Raw genomic sequence first — 27,647 nt, forward strand, 5'->3', positions numbered from 1 at the left:
GATAAATATTAAGGCCTTGATAATTATACTGACTAATTTTAGGTCAACTTGACACAAACAGGAGTCATCTGAAAGGAGGGAGCCTCAGCTGAGAAAATACCTTCATAAGTGCTGGCTGTAGGCAAGCTTGTGAGGCATTTTCTCAATTAGTGCCTGATGGGGGAGGGTCCAGCCCATTGTGGGTGGTGCCATCCCTGGGATGCTGGTCCTGGGTTCTAGAAGAAAGCAGGCTGAGCAAACCACAATAAGCAGGCCAGTAAGCAGCACCCCTCCACGGCCTCTGCATTAGCTCCTGCCTCCAGGTTCCTGCCCTGCTTGAGTTCCTGTCCTGACTTCCTTTGATGAAGAACAGTAACATGGTAGCATAAGCCAAATAAACCCTCTCCTCCCCAAGTTGCTTTGCTCATGGTGTTTCGTCTCAGCAACAAAGTTAGTAACCATAACTAAGACAATCATGCTCAAAAACTCACATAAAAATAATATCCTGAGAGTATTAATGGGAGTAAACTTCTGGTATTAATGTTCTGGTGGTTAGTGGTAGGAGAATTAGCTTTTTAGCGGAACGTTCTTCATCATCCTAAACTGATAATTCCAGGATACCAGAACAGGCTTAAATTGAAGCTATAGAAACATTTGCTATGCAATACCTTTCAACTTTTCTATAAATCTAAATATTTTTCAAAATAAAGGCTTATTTTCGGACTGGGTATAGTGACTCATATCTGTAATTCCTGACACAGCATTGCTAGGAATTTGAGGCCAGTCTAGGCTGTGAGTTCTAGGCTAGCCTGGAGTAATCAGTGAGAGTTGATAGCTCAGAAAACAATAAATTTTTTGTTGTTGTTTTGTTTTGTTTTTCAAGATAGGGTTTCTCTATGTAACAGTCCTGGCTGTCCTAGAACTTACTCTGTAGACCAGGCTGGCCTCGGATTCAGAAATCCACCTGCCTCTGCCTCCTGAGTGCTGGAATTAAGGTGTGTGCCACAGCTGCTTGGTAACAATAAAAAATGTAAAAGTGTAAAATCCTAAGTGAAGCTCCAGACTTCAGAATGCCCGTTCTAGCCGTCTAGAAGGTCATGGAGGTGCACAGAGCCTGGGCTGGGCAAGTGTTTCGTTAGAGTGGCGACTTTACCCTAGCTGTGGTTTTATTTGTGAGTTATTGAAAGCAATGGATTTTTTCATGTTTACCTTAAAAATTATGACTGCATCCCCTATTAAATACCAAAGTGACTTGATAAAATGACTTAGTTTTGTATGGTTTCGTGAAATTTTACATATTTCTTGGTAGGAGTGTGTCTCGCTATGAAGTCCCATGTCACTTAGTTCCCTTATTTAAACTGTGCATTTCGGAAAGTGAAGGGTCTATCTGGAAGGAACTACAGAGGCTTGTGGGCCTTGCAGGAGGGGAAGCGGGCTTGGGCCTTGTTTGCCACTCTTAATAAAACTGACTTTCTTTTTTTTCCCTTTGAATAAAATCTTTTTGGCTAATTGCCAATTTCTTTATCTCCGAAAAATCCACTTTAATAGGATTTTCAGATGTGATTCTGGTCTATAAAAACAGAATGCAGTTTTACTTTGAGTGCTACATGCAAGTTGTACTTGAAAGGAAGCAAACAGTTCATATTCTTTCTTTCCAATTTTGCTCTAAAACAGGAAACTCCACTTGCTCCTGTGTGTTTTAGACACACAAGAGAAAAGGTAATCTTGAAGAAGAATTTGAAAAATAAAAACAGTAGAAGAAAAACCACTAAGGGAGGACTCAAGTAGAGGGTGAGCCTGCGCCCCGAGGGTGGGTTGATGGTGCGTGGTCCTTAGCGTGGCAGCATATTGGAAAGAGCGGGGAACCTTTGAGATGGGCTGGACTTCAGGTCAGGTCTGGGGAGAGCTGTAATTGAAGAACAAGTCCAAAGTTTGGCACAGTAGTGCATGCTCTTTAGGAGACTAACTCAGGACGGTAACAGATTTGAAGCTAGCAAGGGTGACTGAGAGAGTTTGAAGCCAGGTTGAACTACTTTGTTAGAACCTATATTAAAAAAAAATTAATTGCTAGGCAGTGGTGGCGCATGCCTTTAATCCCAGCACTCAGGAGGCAGAGGCAGGCAGATCTCTGTGAGTTCGAGGCCAGCCTGGTCTGCAGAGTGAGTTCCAGGACAGGCTCCAAAGCTACACAGAGAAACCTGTCTTGGAAAACAAAAACAAAAAAAGGAAAGGGGGGGGGGGGGGGCCTGGTTCCCTCCTTGGCTTTTCTCTCACCATATCATGCCATCTTCCCCTCTACCTCACACTCCTGGGTGATGCTATCTGCCATGAAGGTGACCTAGCCAGGAGGGCCCCTTATCTTGGAACGTTGAGCCAATGAAATATTTTCTGTCTGTCAAGCACCCAGCTTCCAAGACCTTGTTATACCAGTGGGAAACGGACCAAAGCACAGGGTTAGTTAAGACAAAGCTTTGAAAACACAGCATTATTTTTCTGGAAGAAGCAGAGGAGGGATCAGTTTGTATGGATGGTTTCATCGCAAAAGAAATAACTAGAAACCAGATGTGATGGTGCTGAGAGAGCCTTGCCAACCGCTTTCTCCATGCTCTGACCTGGAAGTTTATACTGGGTATTTCACTGTGTGGCTGCGCTGACCTAGGTGCAGGCCTACAGACACTCGCCATGCGTCTTTGTTACCCTGACAATCCTTTTCATATCAGGATGTGTGGGGATGGCTCTTGCCATGTTCATACCTTGGGAGCCTTGGGAAAGAGAAGTCTCTCTGTGCAGGTCTCTCTCCTTGGTCCTGGGGGCTGGGGTCATTCAGGACGACCTTCTGCACAGGATACAGGCCTCTCACCCTTGCCCCAGGAAGGACCTGCCCGGGCAGGGCAGGCTGGATGACTTGCTGGTAGGCTGTTGGAGGGTAGGCCTGAGCGTCTGTGGGTGAACAAGGAAATGGTAGAGAAGGTTGATTTGACTCCAGCTCCTGCAAGCCCTAGGCCATGCAAGCTCACTGAACAGTTTTCTCCTGATAGCAATTCAGACTCCAAATATCAACCCACCTCCATATATTTGCCATATTCTGTACTACTAATTACTTCATAATATTCATGAAACTGATACACTTTTTTAAATGTAAAAACATCTGTGAAATCACATGTTTGACATTCTAGTTAGAAAACTCAAGGAAATTTTTCAAGTCCTGTTTTAATAAGATACTTAGGATTATCCTTCCCTGAAGAGCCTCCCTCACACCACTGTTCCTACCATATTTCCACACTGTCTAAAACCTGCGGCTAGGAGAAATCATCCTTGTGATAGACTTAAGGTTGCCGTGTTGGACTGGATGTGGTATTGCATGCTTTAATCCCAGACTGGGAAGCAGATCTCATGTGAATTCAAGGCCAGCCTGGTCTACATAGAAAGATCCGCCCCCCCAAAAGTTACTGTGTTTCCCATCACCACTAAGTGGACACATACACACACACACACACACACACACACACACACACACACACACACACACACACACGCTCCCACTCTGCTCCCTCTTAGGAAGAAGTAAATGGCTGAAACCTTGGCTCATCCTCTGGGAAGGCCGCCAGCAACCCCCTTTACCTTCCCATTCTGTCTTGTTAAAGCCCATGTGCACTTGGCCCCAAGACAATAGAAAAGATAAGGAATGGGAGGGGTGAGGAGAGGGCTCAGTCCACGGGGTGTCTGCTGTGTAATCTGAGGACCTGAGTTCAAGCCTCCCACATACACATAGTTGGTCATGGGGCAGCACATGCCCAGTGCTAGGGAGGCAGAGGCAGGAGAATCCCGGGGCACACTGGCTAGCAGTGAACTACTGGTTTAGTGACAGGCTCTCTCTCCAAAGACGAGGTGGAGAGTGACTAAGAAAGACATCTGGCATGTACCTCCAGCCTCTCCATGCATATGCACGCACACACACACACACACACACACACACACACACACACACACACAAATTAGTTATTTTTTAAAAGAGCAGGGGGGACCGGAGAGATGGCTCAGAGGTTAAGAGCACTGGCTGTTCTTCCAGAGGTCCTGAGTTCAATTCCCAGCAGTCACATGATGGTTTAAAACCACCTGTAATGAGATCTGGTGCCCTCTTCCGGCCTACAGGGATGCAGGCAGAACACTGTATGCGTAATAAATAAATAAAATTTAAAAAAGAAAAAAGAGCAGGGATTAGAGCAAAGCCAGGCTGGCAGGGACTGACATGAACGTGTAACTTGGGAGAAAGTTGGTCCTAGGAAACCCCAGAGTAACAGGGTCCCAAGAGAAGGCCAGCTAGCTGACAAGGTAAAAGAATTAACGAAAAAATGCTGGGCCCAGAGAGATGGCTCAGCAGTTAAGAATACTTGCTGTTCTTCTGGAGACTTGAGTTTGGTTCCCAGCACCCAGGTCAGGCAGCTAACAGTGACCTGTAACTCCAGCTCCAGAGGATCCAGCATCCTCCTGTGGCCTTTAGTAAACTTGTGGTATAGATTCACACAAACACATACTCATAAGTAAAAATTTTAGAAGAGAGCTGTAGAGGAGGGATGCAAGGACCCAGGAGAGGTGAGAGAGAAGGGCTATGAAGGCATTACACAGGCCTAAAGGGTTACAGCTGGGAAACCTGAGAGGTGCATGGGGACTGGAGATGGCCAAGTATTAAGCTCTGAGAGAGGAGCCATGAGTCCCCTCATAACCCAGGCTGTCAACTCTACTCAGGTCAGAAGCATGATGAGCCTGGAAACACAATCAGTTAGGGCAGAAGCATTTTTATTTTAAAAATTATCATTGGCTTTAAATCCTTGCCCAATTTATAGAATTCATAGTTCTGTTGGTCTGCCAGGGTAATAATATATGTGAGGGAGACCCAGAGAAATAAAACAGTAAAGAAGCAAGAAAGTGGCATAACTCTATCGCAGTAAGGAGTCACCCTGCATGGTCAGGTCGCTGCTCTTGACCTCCTCGCCCAGTTGAGGTAGCAGAACGGGGAGGATGGCACTGACCTGAGTTTGGCATGCAGTCAAAAGCCTGGAACACTTTTAAGGAATCATTCAGGGGAATGACAACCTCACTCAATACAGAAGAGAAAACTAATCTGTGTGTTTACTAGTGTGGCTACCTCCAGGTCTCACTGTCTGGACTCAGAACCTTGGCTGACGACCCTGGCAATTAACTCAGGCTAGTCTCACATGCCTGGTCAGACTCCCTGGGGCCATTCATTGTTTGCCTTGACCCTCATATCAGCTGTATCCTTCCTCCCGTTCTTCCTCTTGAAAAAGTGACCGCGCACCTCCAGCCTAGGCTGTCTACACATGACCCTTGTCCTGTTATTGTTAAACCCTGACCATTGCAAATAGAAGGTTGGCAGAAAGGAGGAGACAAGATGAAAGGGATTTGCCTGGGCCTGTCCCCACATGGAGCTGACAGGACTTGGAGGGGAGCTCTAAGAATGGGGAGACAAGACCGTGGAGACTTCTGTGGTCTAGAACAAGGTCCACCACTAAGGCTTTGCTCTGGCAGCCTTCTTAGAGCGGGCCAGGTAGATCCCAGGACGTCTAGATTGCCCGTGGGAATTGCAGGGCAACCAGGCAGGTTACTACTGCTACTCAGGCTAAAAAAGGACAAAAAGTGGTCCTGCCATCCTGTCACCAGGCAGGAGCCCAGCTCACCTTTACATTAGCTTTGCATGGGTTTAGAAGCAGCCGTACCTGCAATCCTCCAGCATCTACTGCACTAAGATCCAGCCTGCATGACCAGGTCCCTGTGGTTGATCTCAGCCCCTACAACACTGTCGCTGGCTTATCATGGCCCACCTTCATCTTGACTACCCCAAGCTGGTCCCCGCCTCTGGCCTCTGAGCTTACATCTTCTGGATGCAGAAAGATCTTGCCTTCGATCGTCACAGACCAACTACCACGTGGCTCTTCTCGCCTGCTGAGGGAGGCTCACCCTCGCTGGGTTACCTTCTCCCATCCCTGTTTTCGTCCCCTCGTCATAGGAAGGGTTGATAAGAACAGGGTGTAGGGGGGCCTCACCGCCCCTCACCAAGCACAGGGCAGCTACAGAGGCGCAGCCCTCAATAAATGAGGACGGAATAGTTAGTCACAAAGCCAACTTACACATGGAAGAGGAACCATTTTGGACTGCACAGCCTGCTTGCTTAAGCCTCGGTTTGCTAAACTACCTCCTTCTTGTCTGCTGTTCTTCGTCGTCGTCTTCTTTTTTTTTTTAAATCAGTTTTGCCCTCCAGAAATGAGAGAGACAAGGTCAAAGGGGAGAAACTGCCAGGGCCTTGAAAGCTTTTTCAAGGGATGCTGGAAGTAAACTCAAGTGAAGTTTTCACTGTTTAGAGCCATTTTTTTTGCTCCCCATCTCCATTAATGAATGGCTAATAACATTTTATTTGCTTTAAAAGGACTAGCAAGCTCTAATCATAGGGTGTGCTCCTCTTCCAGAAGGCGGATGTTAGTGCTGTTAATCAAAAGCCTTTGAATCAAGGTCAGATGATTGCAAGCAGATTATTTCCCTGCACAACATGTTTTTGTCTCATAGCAACAAATCGTATCATTAAAATCACCAGGCACATGGGCTGAGTGTTTGACTAGCTGTGACTCTCAGTTCTGAAACGGCCACCTGTGGTAGAAAAAAGCTGCACCAGTGGATATGAGCAGATGAACATGATCCACCTCGTCGGTTTTTAAATTTGAGTCCCAACAATCTAATCCCCTGTGTCATCCTCTTGTTCAAAACAAGGACCGAATACCAGAAGGTCAACCAAAGTAAGCCTTTCCTTCTGTATGTGGAACCTGGGCCATTTTTGCCAGGAAATTCGACTAGTTGTATAGAAAAGTCAAATTAAAAAGTAAGTTTATTAGGTAAATAACCAACGTTTATTGTGTCGACGTGCACAAGTCCGTACACACATGCATGCCTGGAGGTCAGAGGACAGTGTGTGAGAACTGGTCCTGTCTTTCCACCATGTGGGTCCCAGGGATCAAACAGGTTGTCGGCTTAGTGGCTGGCACCCTTACCCACTGAGCCATACTGCCAGACCTCATTGCTCAACTTGTAATCATTCTCTTCCCCTAGCATGACCAGGCCTTGCTAGCTCCATGCTTTACTCAGGATGACAGAGTTAGAGTTTCTGTTTCCCGGAAGGAATAGTCTAACTCAGAATGGAACCCAGGCCTTGCATCCTGTCTTCTCTGGCCTATCACTCTCCCTGCCCCACCTCCTCTGGCCCACGGCCTTGTTCTTGGCACCTTAGCAACATCAGTCTCCTTGCCTCTTTGGCATTCTCGTTCTTTAGTTTTGAGCTCAACCGTCCATTCAGTGAGACCCACTCTGGCTGCCTGCCTATGAACAGCCGTTCCAGCCCCTGGCTAGTTCCTTTATGGCATGCACGCTTTTGTCATGGTGTGTGCATATTTCTACCTACTTTCTGTCTGCTCGCCTGTGTCTGGTACTATCTATGCAGTGCCCAGCAGATAACACGGCAACTTTTACTTAGTAAACTGATAAATGAACGGGCAAGTTCTATTTACAAGTTCACGGTCCTCCCTTCTTTCCTTTCCTACCACACAATTAAAGATGGCCTTTCAAAGCCTTGATGTCACAAAAATCTCGACCAATGATGAGAGGTCTCTCCCTCCCCCAGAAGGTAGACTCTTCTTTTTACTCATTCAGCAAATATTTATAGACCCTCTACTCCCAGGCACACAAGGAACCAAGATAAATGTGGTACAGTTCCCTTATGCAGCTCAAGATAAATAGAGACAGGGAGAAATCTGTGTGTCTGTAGGTGTCTGTTTTTCAACACAAACCCACACTCGTCAGTGTGTGTGAGAAGGGAAGGCATACAAATCAGCAGCCACCTACTTGAGAAGCGCTGCTCAAAAATAGCTTCCCACAGACTTCTATGCCTAAAATTCCATCAAGGGAGTCTATTCTGTAGGAGATGGAAGGTGGGTGATGTGACAGACAAATGACTTTGCTAGCATAGTAACTCCTCGGTTCCGAGGCGGCGTTGAACACAACACAAAAACAGCAGAAACGAAAAGCTTGCACAATCTTAAATGAGCACCCAGTCCCGAGTGCTGTTTGTCAGCCCTGTGAGCCGCTTGGCCTCAGTACAGACAGTTTTCATGGCACTGGGCTCTTACCACTTGGAATTGTAAACCAAGCCTTAAATGAGGTTTTCCATGTATCAGGGAAAACAGTCAACATTTTTCTTCCTTATTAAGAATGGTAGTAAAAGAGCTTATGAGGGAGAAAATAAAATTGGATTTTCAAGTTGTCAAAAAACATCATGATAAAATGCAATCAGTTTAGCCAGGAAACAAAATGGCCAACATAAACTGTTAGAAGAACTCCCACAGCTGTAAGCAGCTGGGACTCCTGCAAGGCAACTCCTTCCTTTATCATTGCTTCCATCTGGTTTATTTTTCCTTGCTTTAACTGTGCATACATTCTAGCATACAAACAGTCACATGCGCCCTCTTCCCCGCCCCCCACCCACCCCCAGCCCGCTTTGGTCCATGGGAGCATGTGCCCACATGCCGTGTTCTGTCTCCATAATAAAGAAAACAAAAACTGTGTAAAGCACAGGGGCTCATTAGATCCCAGGCCGTCTTTGGCCCAAATAGATTTGTGTTGCGGGCTTGATTGGCTTTGCTTACACAAGCTTCATCTGTGACCTGCAGTGGAAGGTTCTTAAGACAACAGGGGCCAACTTCCGGAGCTGTGCTGAAGAAAACTGTAGGCTGTTTCAGCTCCTGGTTTCATTTGCTTTGGATTTTTTTTTTTTTTTACATGAAAAAGGTGACCAGTAACGTTACTTTTGCTTTAACTTGCAAAATGCAAAGACACACCATTTGCATGGTGATCATTATTTATTTATATATTCATTAACAGGCAAGGAAGTAATGCTCTTCTAAAGCTTGAGTAGAGCCACGTAGCCATGGTTTCCAGTGCACAGCCTCCCTCAGGTGAACAGCTCTTTTGAAGTGGTTTTGTTGGCAATTAAGTGCAGTTATAACCCTGACATGCAACTGCGAATTTGTGTATCTGTCCTGAATGTCTAAAATCCATGCCAGCAAGAGGGATCTGAAAGTGAAGGCGTCCTCTACAGTGCTGGGCGGTGGGATCCATTTCCAGATCACAGGAAAACTAAGAGCAGCCAGTGCTGAGAACCTGCTAGCAGCCAGCCACACTTTTCCTAGAGCTTTTAATGCATTGTCTCATTTAGTCCTCGGAGCACCCTCCCAGGAGCCTTTCTGCTAGGCACATCATTAATATTCCAGGGCTGCAGTATCCTGCAGAGAACCTTAAGCACTTGGCCACCCCGATACCGTCCCTATGGTTGGGGCTCTCAGGAAAGGGGGTCAAGGATATGCAGCATGAACTAAGGCACACTCGGGTGTTATGCATTCCTTTTTCTTCCTTTCAATTTTTATTTATCTTTTAATTATAGGAATAGTTTGCTATTTAAAATTAGCAAAACTGTATAAGATTACAAGGAAAAATACCCCTGCTCCCTCTTAACCCTTACTTTGTCTCCTGTTAATAACCGGCGCAATTCTTCAGGACTTTTAAAGGTGTATATGAACATATGTCGTTTCCTTTTGAATAAGCAAGCATGTATGGGATCAACTCTGTATCTTGCTTTCTGCCTTAATCCTTTTTATGTCCGAATACGTACATGGTTTTATGCCATACAACGGGGAACAAGTAGAGCACTTGAAGAAATAAATCATAGCATGCAGGTGCTCTTCAACCCACGTTAATCTGTGTCTCAGTACACTCATTCTAAACTGAGATGGCAGGTTGAAATGTATTTACTGCACCCAACTCCCTCGGCATCATTACCTTTGCCGTGGAGCACCCTGCCACTGATGTGCTGCTTCCCCCCAGATCTGGAGCTGACCATGCACTGTGGCCCCCTCCAGGCTCTGCCCAATCCATCCTTTCACACCATCCTGAAGTTACACTCTTGAATCAGGGATCAGCTCTACTGCTCTGGCCCTTTAGTCATAGACGGTTGGTTTTGTTTCACTTTCATACAATGTTTTGCTTAAATACGTTGTTTATTTGTGTGTGCATGCATGTGCACGCATACACAGAGGCCAGAAAAAGAGCATCGGATCCCTTGGAGCAGGTGTTTATAGGATGCCCAGCGTGTGATGTGGGCGCTGGGACCGACATTCTGTTGTTCTGGATAGAGCAGCAAGTACTCTTAATCTGGGAGCCATCTCTGCGGCCACCAGCAGTGTTTGGTTTGGGGGTTTGGGATTTTTTTTCTCTTTAATAGTTTTTGTTTTTTAAATAACACGTGTGTCAGCATGAGTGTTTATGCATTTGAGGGCAGGTGCCCACAGAAGCCCGAGGCATCAGATCCCCCCGCAGCTGCAGCTGTAGGCCTTTAAAGTGAGCTGCCTGACAGTGGGTGCTGGGAATTGAACTCAGGTCCTGCAAGAACAGCACACGCTCTAACTGCTGAGCCATCTCTCCAGCCCACAGTGTTTTAATAAACATGTGTCTGTATATATTTTTATTTGTTTGGTGTTTCTATAGGATCTACTACTAAAAGTAAGACTGATGTCCAAAAGAGAAGACTCAAAAAAATGTGATAAATAATGAAATTGCCTTCCAGAATTGCACCAATTCCTGTTCTTACCGAAAGTGTCTGAACTGTTCCTTGTCCTATACCCACTAACACTGAGCCTGTGCAGGGTTTTTATTTCGGGACCCATCGTTACATAAAATGTATAGTTTCTTTCTTTTTTAATCAGTGTGTGTGTGTGTGTGTGTGTGTGTGTGTACCGTATATACATGTATGTGAATGCAGGTGTCCTTGGAGATCAGGGTATTGGGTTGCCAGGGCTGAGTTACAGGCAGTTGTGAGCTGAGAACTGAACTCAGGTCCTCTCTAAGCAGCAAATGCTTTGAACCGCTGACCCGTTTCTCCAGCACCGTTTGTGGCCCAGGTCTCACTGCATTTCCGCTCTTTGTATTTTGTATGTGAATTACTCCCATGTCCAGCCCAAGTTCTCTCCTGTCTGTCTTTCTTCATCTCTCTGCATTCTTAAGATCAAAGAGTCCCTTCCAGCCCCTTTCAACAGAAGAAATAACATAGAGGGCAAGGGGAAGGTGAGCCCGGTGACAGAAAGCTAGCTCTTAGGCATGAGAGATGAAGTGTCCCCATTTGGTCATGTCTGTCTTAAAGGAGGCTGCCCGAGGAGGCAATGCTTACCTCCAAAGCCTTCAACAGGAAAAAAAACTTTGCAGTGGGAAGATCTTCCTGGACTCTCATTATCAGAGTCAATGCTGTTTTGCTATCATGATGAAGCAATCTCCTGTCTGCTTGGGACTTGCAAGGCCTTTGACTAAGTGTTCATACTTCTGCATCTTTATCTAAGGGGTTAACCAGAAATGCAGATAAAAATAATGTTTGTCATAGTATTGATTCTTAGACCAGAAAACTGGAAAAATTTCAAGTGTCTGACAACAGAGGACAAGTTAATGATAACTTAGCAATCTATCTAATGAAATACAATTCAGCATTTAAACATTTTATCTAGCTTTTACATTTGTGTGTGTGAGTGGTGTGTGTGCCCGCTCTCTTGGGTGCCACGGTGCACATGTGGAAGCCAGAGGACAGTTTGCAAGATGTCTCTCCATCCATCATGTGGGTCCCAGGGATGGAACTCAGGTTTCAGGCTTGGCATCAAGTCCCCTTAATCACTGAGCCATCACACTCGCCCAATTCAACATTTTAGAACGTTGTTGGAAAAAGTACACTCGGTGTCATTGGATTTTATATTAGATACACATGCAAATATATCTATAAAAACAAACCCACTGGAGGCAAATGTATCAAAATCCTGATAGGGAATTCTATTTGGGTAAAGGAAATATCTACCCACATACTGCTGTTATCAGAAAAAGTATCTCTACAGGCAGATAAGTAGAATTTCAACAGCTTTAAAAACTAACCTGGCGACTTCTGAGAACTAAACACAACATCTGCTTACCAAAGTCAAGTTCTCAGTGACTCAGACTTAAGCAATCCACCACCACCTGTGCTGGGGTTGGCACTCAGCTGGCACCCGGCCCGCCCACATGCTCTGCCAACCCTGATGGGAAAAGACCAGGGAAAGGAAGGACCCACAAAGAAGCCCCAACGACTAGGACAAACGAATTTTCTAGAAATCAGTCAGCATCTTCTCTCTGCCTCAAGGCAGGTTTCAACTGTTCAACAGAGGGATCCACTTGGTCCTGAAAGTTTCCTACAGGGAGATTTAGGTGAGAGGGGCCTTGGCTAAGAAAATGCTTCCTACTTAGGCCCCCTGGCAAACACACTGCCCGTTCACACCCCCTGCCCCAGGGAACACTCTCCCTTACTGCTAGTCTGGGGACACTGAAAGTGTTGTGAGGCCCCTAGCTCGGAACGTCCAGAAGCCCAGAAGGATAAAGATCACTTACATGGCGCCTGGTGATAGGGCCCTCCAGGGCACTGATACTGATAGTTCCATGGAGCCTGTGGGGAAGGATTGAGAGGCAGCCTCTGCGCATGTGCTGGATGCCTCTGAAGTTCAAACTGAGGGAACTCCCTGGACCTCAGAGGCCCAGGGAGGTCCTGCAGGTCACATGTGGAGGTGAGGGGCAGTGGCCTTTCCAGCTGCCTGATGCCCAGGACGTCTTGGGGCTGGGAATCATATCCGGTGTCTATTGTGGGCACATCTGGGCTGCTCTGTTCCTGGGGGGCCAGGGCCGAGGTATCGTCTCTTGGCCGCCACTGGAGGAGTCTGCCAGAGCATTAGGTAAACTTGGGTCCGATTTGTCTGAGTCGTGGCCAGTGTCGGGAGAAGGTGCTGAAAGCTGAGATCCCAGGCGTCGATGGCGTTTTTCCATAAGTGAAAACCGGTGCTCTGGAGGGAGGGCTCCAAGCACAGACTCGGACTCAGGCTCGCTGGCTTCGGACAAGCAGGAACAACCCCCTTTGTCAGAGTCGGGGTGCCTTCTCAAGAAACTGGCTTCACTCTCCTCCAGGACTTTAGTACGCAGGCAGGTGACCTGTTGTGACACAGGCTGGTGATTCGCAAGTTTCAGGGGAGGGTGAGCCTGACAAAGGTCTCCTGAAGCATGGTGAGGGGCTTGGAGTGCAGACAAGCTGCTGGGTGCCATGTTCCTTGTGTTTGGAGCAGGTGGTTCCAATTCCTCTTCCAGGGAATATTCTGGGATTGGTTTCAGCAATTGACTTGGGAATGGTTCTGATTCGTCAACCTCCACAGGAATGCTTCGGTTCATTCTAGTTTCTGGAACAAGAGAAAACATGCCTCAGTCTCAGAAGATAGATCAGGGCTTGGAGTCCCCATTTTATGACCTTAAAGGACCTGGTTCAGGATGTGGTTTAAATTAACAGTGGTGTGACATCACTGTGCTTGCAGGGCCCCGATCACAGAAAGCTGTTTACTTCTCCGTTCCGGGCAAAGGCACTAATGTTTACGAAGATATTTTATCTGGAAGGCAATTGAAGAAATATGACCAGATGTCGTTGTGTGGTAGGAACTGCTTACCAGCAAGGGGAAACCATGGGTGAACATCAACTGCTACATACTGAGGAGAGAGAAATTATCAGAAAGTGGCTGCTTTGTGTGTTTGGAATGCATGATGAAAACAAATCCCAGGAACTGATGTGGAACAATCTCCAGGACACACTGTTGATTGTTTTTTTTTTTTTTTTTTTTTTTAAAGTGAGAAGCAAGACACTGTGTGCATGAGACAGATACTGCATGTATGAGAAGGTACAGAGGACTGGATGCGTGTGGCTATGTGTGCATGTGTGTGATGTACACACACCCACACTAAGGGTAGAGAGGAGTGTGATGAAGAGTTTGACCTTTTGAACTTAAATTTTATATATTTTTTTATCCCACTTGGCTATTGCTTCATAACACTAAATAAACTTAAAAACTAAACTTAATAACACGAAATAAAAGTTTCTTAGAAAAAGAAAGCACAAGCTTAAACACACTGAAACAGGTCAGAGTGACATTTTCCACTTAACAGCGTGGGTCATTTGGAGGATGTATTTACCTCTGGGCTCTGTGCCTGTAACGAAGGTAGCCATGACTAAAGGCTTGTTAAACGCCCCCGCCTTGGCCCCCAGAGCAGAGCCGAGGATCCAAGCAATACTGCTTTTATCTCTCAAAATCGACTTAACACAATGGGGAGGGGGAAAAGCTTCTCTGGTCTGTCTAATGATTAGCTAGTTGCTGTGATGCCCAGCTGTGGGGCAAATGGAGGAAAGCCTGGGAAATGGGGCACTGGAGGGACACTGGGGGTTCACGGGAGGCCTCAGAGCAAGCGCTGTAAGAGAGCAGTACGTGTGGGAAATCCCAGTGGTTGATTCTGCCGAGGCCCTTTGTACACAGCACACTTCAAAGACGAGAGAGAACAAGGCTGTGCGCAGAGTTTTAGATTCCGACTTGGGATCCAAGGAGGCTTTCAAGCACCACTGTGTACTGAGAGCCTACCATGCTGAAAGTCACCGAGCACATACATGATTGTTCTGAGACAGCTTTCAGAGACTAGGAATCTGCAGTCTCGGACACCCCGCCCACTCCGATAAGAGAAGAGTCTGCTCTTCTGCCATGCTCCCATTTCACAGAGCAGACCAGCAGCTTGCTTGTAGGTGGAACCCAGGGCTTTTCACAGAGCAGGCAAACATCGGCTACTGAGCTGGTGCCTATCCAGTGGGCTTAACTGTCTACAGAAAGCCAGGCACGCTAGCACGTGCCTATAATTGCAATTATTAAGGAGGCTGAGGCAGGAGAATCACTTAAGCCGAGGAGCAAAACGTGTCTGCTCACCCCCTTGCTGCTGCAATCCTCGTGCTCTTCCTGGCACACGGGACGGGACGCTTCCAGCTGCCCTTAGCTTCCCCTCCCGGGCTGTTGCATGCGTGCGTGCGTCCCTTGGAAGAGATCCCACCCTCTAACTTGGTTAGAACTTGTGAAAATGACTACGAACCTACCAAAGAGAAAAAGGAGCCCAACATTTTACTGCCTTTAGAGGCACACCGTCCTTTTCCTGTTATCCTTATCATTTGCCCACAGCTACAAAACGGGATACACTCCGCACCATGCTCTTCCATGTCTCCCCGGGGTGGCTCAGTGCCACGTGATCGCCTGCAAGCATCCGTGAGCCCGCAGATGAGTGCGAGGGTGAGGAGGGGTGGCCAGCCAGCCAGCTAGCAAAAGGGTGACATTCTGCCAGCTCTTGTCATGTGATTCACATCAGATTTCAAACACTCCAGGTGCAAATGTCTCTAGTCTCCCCGGTTTTCAAATGTGGACATCTGAGGAGTACTTCCTACCAAAAGCAACGTTTCGGATTTGATTCTTCTAGCTCAGAGGTCTGCCAGGGGCTACAAGGAGGCTAACATCACAGGTGACAAGTGTGGCCATTTCATATGACTTAGAACTGGTCTGGAAAGGGCACATGGCCCCTGGGGTGATAGTATATATAAACCTGTCCTGGCAATGAAAACCCTCTCGGTAAACCTGTAGGGTCAGTAATCACTACAAAATGAAAATGGACTCCCAGGTTTAAATATGCAGACCGCAAGCCCTTCCTCCACGGTAGTAACCCGCCCCCAAAGCATAAGCCCGATGACAATTGTTTTGCTCCTGGAATACCTACAAGTAGTGCAGACGGGAGAGGAGGAAGGACTCGTAGACAGTGAAAGCTCGTCACAGTATCCTAAAGATCTGGACAGCATGTGCCACCTGCAAGTCACCTGATCCCATCCAAGAGAAAGCACACAGGAAGGCAGAGGATCTACCTCGGGCCTTTGCACACGCTGCTCTCTTAGAATACGTTTCTCTCTGAATACTGCACGGCTCCCTTCCTTTCTCCTCAAAGGTCTCTCTTCAACGGCCGCCTTCTCAGTGAGGTTCCCCCGGAACCCCCTTAGTAAAGCGTCTCCACTCTCCCCTCACTTCCATCCCCACTTCTGTTTGTCCATCCTCGCCAGCAATTATTACCACCTTCCATATTCCACCAAGATATATAATGTAAATATGTAATCCTGTGTGCGTCCAAGGTATAATTTCATGACACATGACTTGTCAGACTTCTGCCCACAGTCCTAGACTCAACACCTATGACCACACCCGGTGCTAGCAGACGCTCAGTAAAGATTGCTGACTGAATAAATGATCACTGTCTACCGTACAGCAGCGCTTTGTAACTGGGTGGGTCCCTGGCAGGGTTGCCGTCTGTAGACATGGAGCCCCCCAGCTCTGGCCCTGGCCAGAAGTGGGAGAACGTGGTCAGCCCTGCCCAGCCTCCCTGGCAGTCACAGGGGGCAGATGCACATAGATTAGAGAGGTTTGTCAATGATGCAGTTTTAACTGCGGTAAGACGTCGTAAAACTATTGTTCTTGAAAAACAACCCAGTATCTAACTGCTAACCATCTCCACTTTTCTTGTTCTCTTCTAGGCTGGCTCCCTGTTCTATTCATGTGACTCTCACCCTGCTGTGGCCTGCACTCCAGTCCCTGACACAAGGCAAGTCCTCACTGATGCAGAAAATCCCTGCTCAACTAGCCTTGACCTTGGAGAAAGCCCCTGACCTCTGAGCGGACAGAAAGCCTTGCAGTCAGCCCCTGGGAGCCCTGGAGCCTGCATGGCTGGAGCGCTCAGCAAGTCTGCAGAGCTGAGCCTTGTGGGAGCTGAAGAATAAGAGCGGGCCTGCTACACTGTGGCCCACTCTGAGAAAAGGGAGAGGCTAGGAGGAAACCTGCTGGCTGGGGTTCTGGCTGGGACTCCTCTGGAATTCTCAGGGTGGATGCCAGGCCCAGCTTGGAGACTCTGCTGGGCAGGGCTTCCATGCCTGATTCTTGAGTCCCTCGGGTGAACAGATTCCCCCTCGCTCTGCCAAGGGGAAAGAAAGAACTGTCAGGATTCTAAGTCTGTGCCCCCCGACAGAGTCCTTTTACTTCTAAGAATTTCCTCTCCAGAGAAGTGCGCACATCGTGCCAAATGAAGTCTATAAAGACGAGTGAGGCAGCGGAGACTCGAGACAGAAAGGCTTTGCGTTTCAAAAGTGTCGTGGATCTGGACAATGAGCACTCCATCTTTTATAATAATGGGAAAGTGCATGCCAGTTGAAGTGGGAACATCTCCAAATGTATTCTTAAGTTTAAAAAAAATAGAAGAAGTCATCGTGCCACATGGCTCTCTGTGACGTAAGACCGGACATGTGCCATGTGGCTGTGACATAAGGCCGGACATGTGCCACGTGGCTGTGACGTAAGGCCGGACATCTCCTAGAGACTAGAATGGTGGTTATCTCTGAGAAGGGAGCACATGGGACTCACTTCCCAGAGCAGCCTGCCCCTTTTCTGATTCGTGCTGGTTGTGTATCTACCTGTCAGACTCTCTCTGTTAGAAATGTGGACTCCACCACTGACCTGGTGTTCACAAAGATGAAGAACCAGTGCCAACTGTGACTCCCACTCCACCTCCAGGAGACCGTGAACTCCTTAGATACAAAAAACAGTAACAGGGTGCCCACTGGGGCTGGCTTGAGCTGCAAACAGAGGCTAGGTACCAAACAACTGCCACGGAGAATGATGGCCACGGAGAATGACCACCACGGAGAATGACTGCCACGGAGAATGACCGCCACGGAGAATGAATGACTGCACAGAAAAAAAAAAAAAAAAAGAATGACGCATGAGAATGACCGCCACGGAGAATGAATGACTGCCATGGAGAATGACTGCCACGGAGAATGAATGACTGCCACGGAGAGGATGGGAGGCGCAGGAGACTGCACGGAGAATGACCGCCACGGAGAGTGACTGCCATGGAGAATGAATGACTGCCAAAAACGAGAGAATGAATGACTGCCACGGAGAATGACCGCCACGGAGAATGACCACAAGAATGACTGCCACGGAGAATGACCGCCACGGAGAATGAATGACTGCCACGGAGAATGACTGCCACGGAGAATGAAAAGAGAATGACTGCCACGAGAATGACTGCCACGGAGAGAATGAGATGACAAACAAAAAAAAAAAAAAAAAAAAAAAAAAAAAAATGACGCACAGAGAGAAATGACTGCCATGGAGAATGAATGACTGCCACGGAGAATGACTGCCACAGTTAGGCACATGGCGGGGTTCACATGCCCTCTGCTCCGGCTCCAAAGACAGCAGCCCTTCTCTTGGGAGTGTGGCTCGCCCACTTTGGGCCGAGAGCTGCACTTGCTCTGTTTCCAGCTCTTGTATTTGGATTCCCTCTTCTTTTTTCCTTTTAGACAGAGGGTCTCACTGTGTATCCGTGGCTGCCCTGGAACTCTACATAGGCCAGGCTGGGCTTGATACAGCCCTCTGCCTCCTGAGTGCAGGGCTCAAGTGGGGAGTCTTGGTTTTAATCTTTTTCATGTGTGTGAGTGTTTTGCCTGTCTATATGTTTGACGCCACATCTGTGCCTGGTGACACTGGAGGTCAGAATTGGACATTGGCTCCCCTGGAACTAGAGTTACAGGTGATGGCGAGCCACCACGCAGGTACTGGGAACTGAACCTGGGTCCTCTGCACAGGCGGCAGCCTCTCATCCCTGAGCCAGCTCTCCAGCCCTCTCCATCCTCCTCATCTCTGTCAGTTTCTCCATCCCTCCCCAAACCTCTAGCTTCCCTTTTCCCTCCCAGGTCTGAGGCCGTTATCCTCTGCCTCCCGCACCCCCAGCAGGACTGGCTTTGGGACAGCCAACAGCACCCCCTGAGGATGTGTGCCCCTGGTTTACCTTTCACAGAATTGCTCCCGCCTTTCTCTGCACACAGCCCAGCCAGGCTCCTTGGGCTGCCAGCAGCTCAGATCCGTTCCCAGCATCCATTTCCCACTGTGTTGTCTCATTCCTTTTCTCACAGAGTCTCAGAAAGGGGCCCACTAGCCTTCACAGTACCTTACGATCCCACCAGGACCTCTGTCCCTCTGGCCATCGTGGCCTCCCTTCTTGCATGTCCGTCAGACAGCTTCCTTCCCCTTCCTGTCTGAAAAGCAAGTCTCTCTCAGGACAGAAGCGAAAGGACCTCCTGGCATGCTCACAGTTCACTGTGGCTCTCTCTGACTTACAGGTGGCCTTGCCCGGAATCAACCTGCATTGCTCAGGTGTGAGATACACACAGAACTTAACTGCTTCTGGATGCAGACTTCTGGATTTTGATGCTTCCCTACCAGCTGTGTAATGAAATGTTAGGACCATGACAAAGTCACTTAACCCCTCCAGGCCTCGTTTGACTCATCTGCAAAAAGGAGGGAGTAGCTACTCTGTCCTATAGGGGTGTCATGAGGCTAAAAAGGCACAGCATGCCCAATGCAGAGCCTGGTCCACATCCAGTTCTTAAGTTATTTTTAATCCAGAGAGAGACTTGGCTTTGGAATCGTTCTTCTAGATGCCATGCCTGCAGGTGTACCAGCTACTGGGGGTGTCAGCCGAAACCTAGTGTATGGAGACCGTAGCTGTGCGACCAGCGAGCGTGTGTGCATGAGAGGACTCCACCACGTTTGAGTGACATCTGCTCATCTGGTCCTGGGCCACAGGCAGGGTGAGAGGTACCACTCTGCTATTCTATGACACACATTAAAGAGCTTGGCCAAAGCCACACCAGAGGCTCTCCCAGAAGTTTCCACAAACCATCGAGATCCAGGGCTGGCAAATTTTCCCAACAAAGGGCCACATAGCACATCCTTTCTGCTTTGTGGTTCATATGTTGTCTTTCTTGTATTTCACTGCGTGTGTGTGTGTGTGTGTGTGTGTGTGTGTGCAGGTACATACCCACAGAAGACAGAGAAGTTGTTTTTATTTTATTCCCCGGAGGCAGAGTCTCCCACTGAACCTAGGCTGACTGGCAGGTGAGGTCGTAGGATCCACCCGACTCTGACCCCCAGCACTGGGTTACAGGCATGCGCAGCCTTGCACATCTTTTCCCATGGGGTCTGGGGACTTGAACTCAGATCCTCAGGCTTGCACAGCAAGGCTCTTACCCACTCAGCCATCTCCTACCGTCTCACAACTTTCGTTGTTGTTGTTGTTAACAACCCTTTAAAAAAGATAGGGGCTGGAGAGACGGCTCAATGGTTAGGCACGTACACTGTTCTTGCAGAAGACCTGCATTCTGTTGCCAGCATCCACGATGGATGGCTTAGAACAACCGGTAACTGCAGGTCCAGAGGGATGGTGCCTCTGGCCACCACAGGCAACTGCACTCACATGCACACATGCACACACCCTCCCGACACACAACTGAAAATCAATAAAAAGAAAAAAGTTTTAATTAATATAAAAATGAGTCTTAGCACTAGGCTAGTACAGAAAGACCTTTGGCCTGCGGGCTTACAGTTCACCAACTGCTGATAAAAAGCTCATGCTGATGTAGCAAAATGCAAATGTAATAAAATGGATCTAGTTAAGAAACATTGCCCTCTCTTACCTGTCTCCCGTTAATATTTACTGAATGGTTGTTATATGTAAAACAGTTACAAGGATTTTCATACACAGTAACTCATTTGGCTCTCGCTGTGACCTGAGTTGATGGGTGCTGTGGTTGGTACTCTTTTATAATGGGGAAACTGAGGTACAGAAAGGTTAAAGACCTTCCTCAAGGTCCTATGGCCAGTAGCAGTTCAGCCCCAGAGCCTGTGCTGAGCAGTCTGCACTGACGGAGGGCAGGCGGCCGCCCAGGAACCACTAGCAACTCTGGGATGAGTCGCTTCTAGAGCATTCTCCTTGACCTGGAGGGGCCTGGAGGACACCTCCAGGGTTCAGGCAGGCACCACAGGGAGAAGCCTGGGTGTTTTTCCCTCACGCCATTACAATGGAGGGTGCGCCCAGACTGCAGAGGCATCTTGATTTGAAAAAAAAGCACTTGATTGGATCTCATTAAATTTTAATCATAAACTGAATTCAAAATAAATTGAAACCTGGATGACAGAGCACAAACAAAGGGCAGTGATAAATGGAGATGCAGCGGGAAGGGGACAGGTTCCAGGGGACATCTCTGAGGCAAGGACGGGCGGGATTTAATGAAGGTGTTGTGTCCCTGGAAGAAGACAAATAGGAGAGCAAGGAACGGAGGAAGGGCAGACTGAGTAATTAATAAATGCCCTAGCAGCTCCTAAATATTCAAGACGAGCTGATCACCAACTGATTGGATTGGGGTTTGGTCTTGTGGAGCCCAGCCTGGCCTTGAAATCCTGATCCTCCGGCCTCCACCTCCTGAATGCTGAGATTACAGGCACTCACCACTATATACAGGCTAGATATTTCTTTAAATATGTATGTGTGTATGTTGGTTTGTGTGTGGGGTACATGTGTGTGTGCTTGTGGAGGCCAAGGTGAAAATCAGGCGTCTCCCTCAGTTGCAGGCTCCGACACCATGTACCTTCTTCGGTTACTCTCCACCTTATGTAAGGAGGCAAGATCTCTCCCGCCTCAACTTCGTGGGTAGTATGGCTGGCCACCTGACTGGGGATTCTCTGTCTCTGTCCCCAGAACACTGGGATTCTAGGCAGGCAGCCACACCCCTTGGCTTTTACGTGGGTTCTGGGGATCTGACTCCAGTCCTGAATTTCTTTTGTTATGTTTATTTTTTTTAAAATACTGTTTGGGTTACTGATAGGGTTGAAAAGTCCTAGAGATATATAGCATGAATATTTCAGGTGGCCATAATAAACAAATATATATATTTGTAGTTGAGAGGATTCTGAAATCCAATTTGGATCAGACACTTACAATTACAGATTCTCGAGGTATTTTTTACTCTCTAGGGAATAATTTAAAGTTTCTTTTTATGTTTTTTTTTTTTTGTGTGTGTGTGTGTGTGTGGTGTTGCCATGGCACCCATGCATGGGTCAGAAGACAATTGGGCAGGAGTCTCTTCTCCCTTTTCCACCTTGTCGATCGATCCCAGGGATCAAACCCAGGCTGTCGGCTTGGTGGCAAGCACCTTTACGAGCTGAGTCATCTTGCCGGCCCCGAAAGAGTAATTTTTTTTTTTTTAGTGCCTCTAAAAATCACAGATCTTTAGAAATGTCTGTAAACTCATGAATTTCTTTGTCTACTGCCAAAATGTATGCAAATTACCAGAAGGTTGGTTTGGTCAGTGGAAGCTGGGTTTGGGGTGAACCGGTCAGCTCAGATTCAAACTCCAGTGAGCAAACACTTCCAAGCTTACTTGCAGAATTTCCCTGAGAGAGAAGTTATTCCATTAGGTTTTGCCAGAGGCTCTGAGGCGGTGTGAGAGGTGGAGACAAGGGGGCACTTGCTGGACTTTGCACAGGAAGACGCACATCAAGCTGAGGGCAGTCATTATGCTCTGCTCTGACTTGCGGAAGTGGCCTTGGGACTCGAGTGCTGAGCTGCGTGGGGTGGAGGGAGACTTCTGGGAACAGACTGCCTACCACATCGAGAGCTGCTCATAAAAACATTTAGAGAAACAACCTCAGGCCAGCTCGGGAGCTTTTGTTGCCATTGTTTGCTCTGTCTGTTTGGTTTTTTGTGCTTGCTTCACATAAGGTGGTCTTTCTAAAGCTCCTGCGCGTGATCCCTAATTCAGTTCAGGTCACAGAATGAAGAGGAAGGGGCGGGAAGGATGAGAAGGGAAGGGCTATTGCTATGGGAGAAGGACCTTGTAATCCACACGGATTACAGGTGCAGGAAGGGTCAATGGGATCGTCACAGGACAAAGGCAGGAATGGCAGGGTGGGCCAGTGCCCAGGACGTCTAGGCAGACAACTCTGGAAAAGTTCCGAGATGGAACCTGTTTCCCCTTGGAGAGGAAAGGAGGGGTGTGGAAGGCTGGGCACAGGAGCCAAGTTTCCTTCGCCACTCACGGAGTTGCCAAGACCCTGTGTAGACTAGGTCTGCTGGGCACGAGAGGAGGACAGGCCTCCCACCCATCCACATAGCTTGATCTCAGCGGTGTCATCAGGGAATCAAGCCAAAGTGGCCGCATGCTGAGGATGCCACCTGCATGACAGCCCACCCGTCCTCCGCTGGTTTCTGGCCCGTGGTCTCCAAGAAGGTCTACGTGTGCGCACCTGCATGCACACATGTACACCAGCGGAGTGAGCAGAGCTCTGAGGTTGGAGCCCACGTGGGCTCCAGGAGGCATGCTGGGTAGGAGACAAGATCTGTCCGAGAGGGAGAAGAAACCCTGTGTTTCGTGAACTAAAAATATCTGGGTGACAAAGCATTGAGGAGAAACAGGAGAGGCCTTGGGGGACAGCTTCTAGATTCCAACCATCGGCTGCTTCTTGTGGAGAGTCAGCTGGACTGTTTTGATAAGGAAATAGGATCAAACAGTAGGGGTCATTTAGTTGGCTGGGAAGGGAACTGGAACTGGGCTGTGCCTCCGTGTGCCCTTTTCCTATAGCAGTTGCCTGCAGTTCACATATATACGTTTTTAAAGGTTAATCTAAAACTGCCTGCAGCAGAAAATGATTTGAATTCAGGATCTATCTGAGATTTCCATTCTGCAACGTGTAAAACATTGATTTAATTTAGACAAACCACTTTACCATCATCTATCTCACTGAATGCCTGCTAAACGATGCCTGGAAATATGACTTTCTCCTCTTCTTTTAATTTTCAGTGTATTTGAAAGTCACTAATGCCTTCTTCCTTGGAGGTGCGGGCTTGAACACTTTATCTTGGTACCTCTGAGAATCCCTGAGTGAGGAAGCTTTCCCTCCAGCATCCTGTCCAGACTCCTGCTTAGCCAGCCCCGCGCAGGGAACACATCAGAAGGGCTGCATCACCCGTCTCCTCACACTTGTGGAGTGACTGGGAAGAGCAGCACCAGGTTAAGAAGGGCTGTGGTGGAGCCTTGACCCATCAAAGCCAGGCGGGCAGCCACACAGAGCTGCTGCCCTGGTTTAGAAGATAGCGCTTCAGATTTAAAATAAGAATCAGGAACTCGCCACAAGCAAAATATGTTGGAAGTCTGGTACCCTTATTCCAGAATACAGAGAACCATCTAAAAACACCATAGGGCCTATGCTGGAGCCTTATACCCTACAGAGAGTTTAGCAATACCCAAAGCCCCAAATCTGCCTCCTCTCAGCCAGAACCTGTTGGGACTCCTACAGACAGTCATTTCTCAAAAGAAACAGTAATAATTTTTTAAAAGCAGTGGTTTGGAAAAGGTTAAGGACCTGGTGGATCTGCCATCTAATAGTGACTCTAATCGTGGTCACCAGCCTTACATGGTGTTAGGATGTGTCTCTCTGGTCCCTTTCCCCTCCCATTAAAGGCCCACACACTGACTGCTGGAGCCATGAGTGCCTTCCTGCTCCAGCTCCTGGTCTCTGAAGCCGGATCCGCTGCCAACCCTGGAGCCGGCCTTGACTCTCAGCAAACACATGGGACACGCGCTAAATTCGAGAAATCCCATTTCCCCCTCTGTGGTTAAAGCCAAAAATGATGGCTGGATTCAGGGCGGCCCTCCTGCAGAGCCGCAGCTGATACCCCCACCCCCCAGCCCACCACAAGCTGCGGGGCCCTGACAGCTGCTCTACCTTCGGCCTGGAAAGCAGATGAAGGGAACGAAAAACTCTTTAAAAGTTTATGTGCAAGGAGCCTGAGTACCTCTGCGTGTTTGATGGCATGCCAGGTTCTGGGGGCTGGAAAAAAAAAAAACGGAAGAAGCAAAGGCCTTCCTAATGGACTAGTAGCAGAGGTAAAATTTATATGTGTAATAATCAGTACACAAAACATGTCTTCGAAGACCACCCATTGCGGTGCCCTTCTGGGACTGCCCTGGCCTTGTTTGGTTAGAAAGGAATTTAGACATAATCATGTTAGTACACACACACACACACACACACACACACACACACACACACCACACACCGCAGATGAAGAAATCCAGGCTTCCGGGAGCCAAAGGGAATTGCCTAAGAGATGGACCCACACAAAGTGGAGGGAGAACTTGGAACCAAGTTTTCTGACCTCTTTTGAAATTATTAATTTGGTCTCTTTTCACTCACTTCGTAGTCTAATAGGCCACCAGGAAGTCACAAGAAGGCGGCTTCTAAGATCACGCATCTCCCCTGGCGTCCCCAGCACTGTCCAGACCCGGCACATGCCTGGCTAAGGAGAATGGAGGGGGGCGGGGGGCGGTGTCGAGCACTTCCTGACCCAAGAACGTGATGTTGATGGTTTGTTTGTTTTTTTTTTTTTCCACCAGCATAAAACCAGGATCGAGAAAAACTGGGAGTCGGCCTTCCCGCTCTGTCACTGACGCGTCTGGGGCTGGAAGCCAATTTCTTAATCCTTGCTACCACGGCTCCCTCCTCGGAGAAAGTTTGATTCCTTTAAAAGACGGGCTCTTGCTACATGCGTACGTAGCCCAGGCTAGTCCTGAACTCGCCATGGTTAGCTTGATGTCTTGATTTGGAAACTCGAGGAGACACTAAGAGTAGCTGGTAGTCGGGTGCTCCTCTCAGTAAAGAGTTAACCTCAGCTCGGCCTGCCTGAAACACTAAACCAGAGCCACGTTTCCTCCTGGAGCGCGGGGTCCGTAGTCTCAGCTCAAAGCTGGTCTCCAGATGAACAAGGTAAAGGTGGAGAGAGACAGGGCGGCGGAAAGCAAGGCCAGAACCTTCTGGCAGAGGAGAAGGCAGTGGGCTGGAAAGCCGGTCGGTGGTTACGGAGGTCGACGCAGGTACCAGTGAGATCACTCACCTCCGATCGCCGCTGCAGACAGGCAGGCCCGGGGGGTGGTCGCTGGCTCGGCCACGGGGCTCCACCTTGGGCCGCTCAGACCTCCCTCGCCCTCTCCGGGTCCAGGTAAGCGGTGGAGCAGGCTGCGAAGCAGGAAGTGGATGTTGTATGCAAATCTCCACGGAGAGGAAGCTTCGGCTCCGCAGGCTCCCCGTGGGCAGTGAATCAACGGCTGAGAAGTCTCACTCTTTCTTAAAACAGAAACCTCCTTCATTTACCAGAGAGAGTCGGCAACCAATTAGGCGGCGTCCTGATTTTACCACCCAGATAAGAAACTGTGAGGAATGCCCCGGCCTCGGGGTGACTGCGGTGCCTGAGAAGGTGTCTCTGGGAGATTGAACTTGAGTGTTCAGACTGTGTATTCATTAGCAGCTTCAAACGAGGAGACTGGGGCCTGATAATGGGAAGGAGTATGAAGCAAGAGCTTTTTTTACTGTGTCCTTTAACTACCTAAAACACATGTGCTGCCCGTAACTAAGGAGCAAGGATTCACTGCCTACAGCTCTGTGCAGGAGTGTATGAACACACACACACACACACACACACGCACGCACGCACGCACGCACGCACGTGCACACACGCACACACACTCCTCTGGCTTCTCATTTCACAATCTTTAAGTGTCTTTCTCCCTTTTCCTCTGTTTATTCAGTAGTAGCCTACAGAATTTATTGCACACGGGGATCCGAGAGGCAGGTTGCTGCTGCTGTGGCGGCAATGTGTTTGGATAATATAAATCCAGGTGATTTCCCGTGCTCTGGAGGGTGGTGGGAGCCAGTCCAGGTGTGAACTCAGTCACGTCACAGGGCCACAGGGCTCTTCACTGCACCCCAGGGGCTGTACTTGACCACCTATAGAAGGTGCTGCAGACTGAAGCAGCCCTGGAAGCTGTCTGTCTCCCCACTCTCATGGAGGGGACACGTCCTAGAACGTCCCCAGCCAGGCTATACCAGGTCTATCCAAGTTGTTCCACATGGTGATATGCAAAGGGAACGAGGCTCGTTTTTAAACCATCGTAACAAAGGTGGTATACATTGTCGTGTGTTTTCACAATGGAGTGCTATGTAGATGTTAAAACAATAAATATGTGCATTTGTTATTTGTACAAATTAACATGGAAAAGAGGCTCTGATAAATTATTTAATGAAACATTATTTTTGATAATACATATGTTCACACACACACACACACACACACACACACACACACACACACACACGGATGTTTACGTGTCCCCAGCATCTAGGGCATTACCTGTGACATTGTAGACAATCACTCTGTGCATGTTGAATGATCAAGTCAGAAATGCTTGGAGCTGGACCTCCTCATTGCACAGGCCTGTTATTCCCAGATTGATTACCTCAGCCTTGAATTTTCTGCTTCAAAAACTATTATCAAATCTTTTGAGGGGGTGTGGGAAGACAACATTCTTCGTGGAATGGCTGAAACCAAGAGAATTGGAGGGGGCGGGGGCAGTTATCAGCGTTAGATGGGGACAGGAAAGGAGAGAAGAACGGCGTGGGAGGAGGGGAGAGGGAGAATGGGGAGCAGAAGAGAGGAAGACGTTTTCATTTCGTGTAGCTGTCCTTAAATGGGCTGGGTAGACCTCAGAAGTGCTTCTGGAAAGTTCCTGCTTTGGAACTCTTTCCAGTTCTCCACCAAGTGAGAGCTGTGACTGGGGCGCCAGGCGCTGAAGCTCTTCCTGCAGTCGCTGGCCCCTCCCCTCTCTGAATCCATCCTGAGCTGGGGGAACGGGATAATGGCTCCTTGCTCACAGCCTCTGCTGGGCCCCTCCTGGAAAGCAACTCAAGGATGTCAACTGTTTATAGCGTCTCCTG

The 27,647-nt window shown here is 48.2% G+C and overlaps 1 protein-coding gene across 1 annotated transcript in view; it reads right to left on the reverse strand.

Annotated features, from left to right (window-relative positions):
- Positions 1 to 26,045, reverse strand: part of Traf3ip2 (TRAF3 interacting protein 2) — a 43,344-nt gene extending 17,299 nt beyond the window's left edge. The window contains 4 exon segments of the mRNA XM_028874843.2: positions 2,733 to 2,919; positions 12,490 to 12,768; positions 12,771 to 13,322; positions 25,771 to 26,045. Of these exon segments, the coding sequence (XP_028730676.1) occupies positions 2,733 to 2,919; positions 12,490 to 12,768; positions 12,771 to 13,322; positions 25,771 to 26,023 (1,271 nt within the window). The 5' untranslated portion in view covers positions 26,024 to 26,045.
- Positions 26,046 to 27,647: the final 1,602 nt, after the last annotated feature.

This window comes from Peromyscus leucopus, chromosome 8a, assembly GCF_004664715.2.
Source record: "Peromyscus leucopus breed LL Stock chromosome 8a, UCI_PerLeu_2.1, whole genome shotgun sequence".
Taxonomy (NCBI): domain Eukaryota; kingdom Metazoa; phylum Chordata; class Mammalia; order Rodentia; family Cricetidae; genus Peromyscus; species Peromyscus leucopus.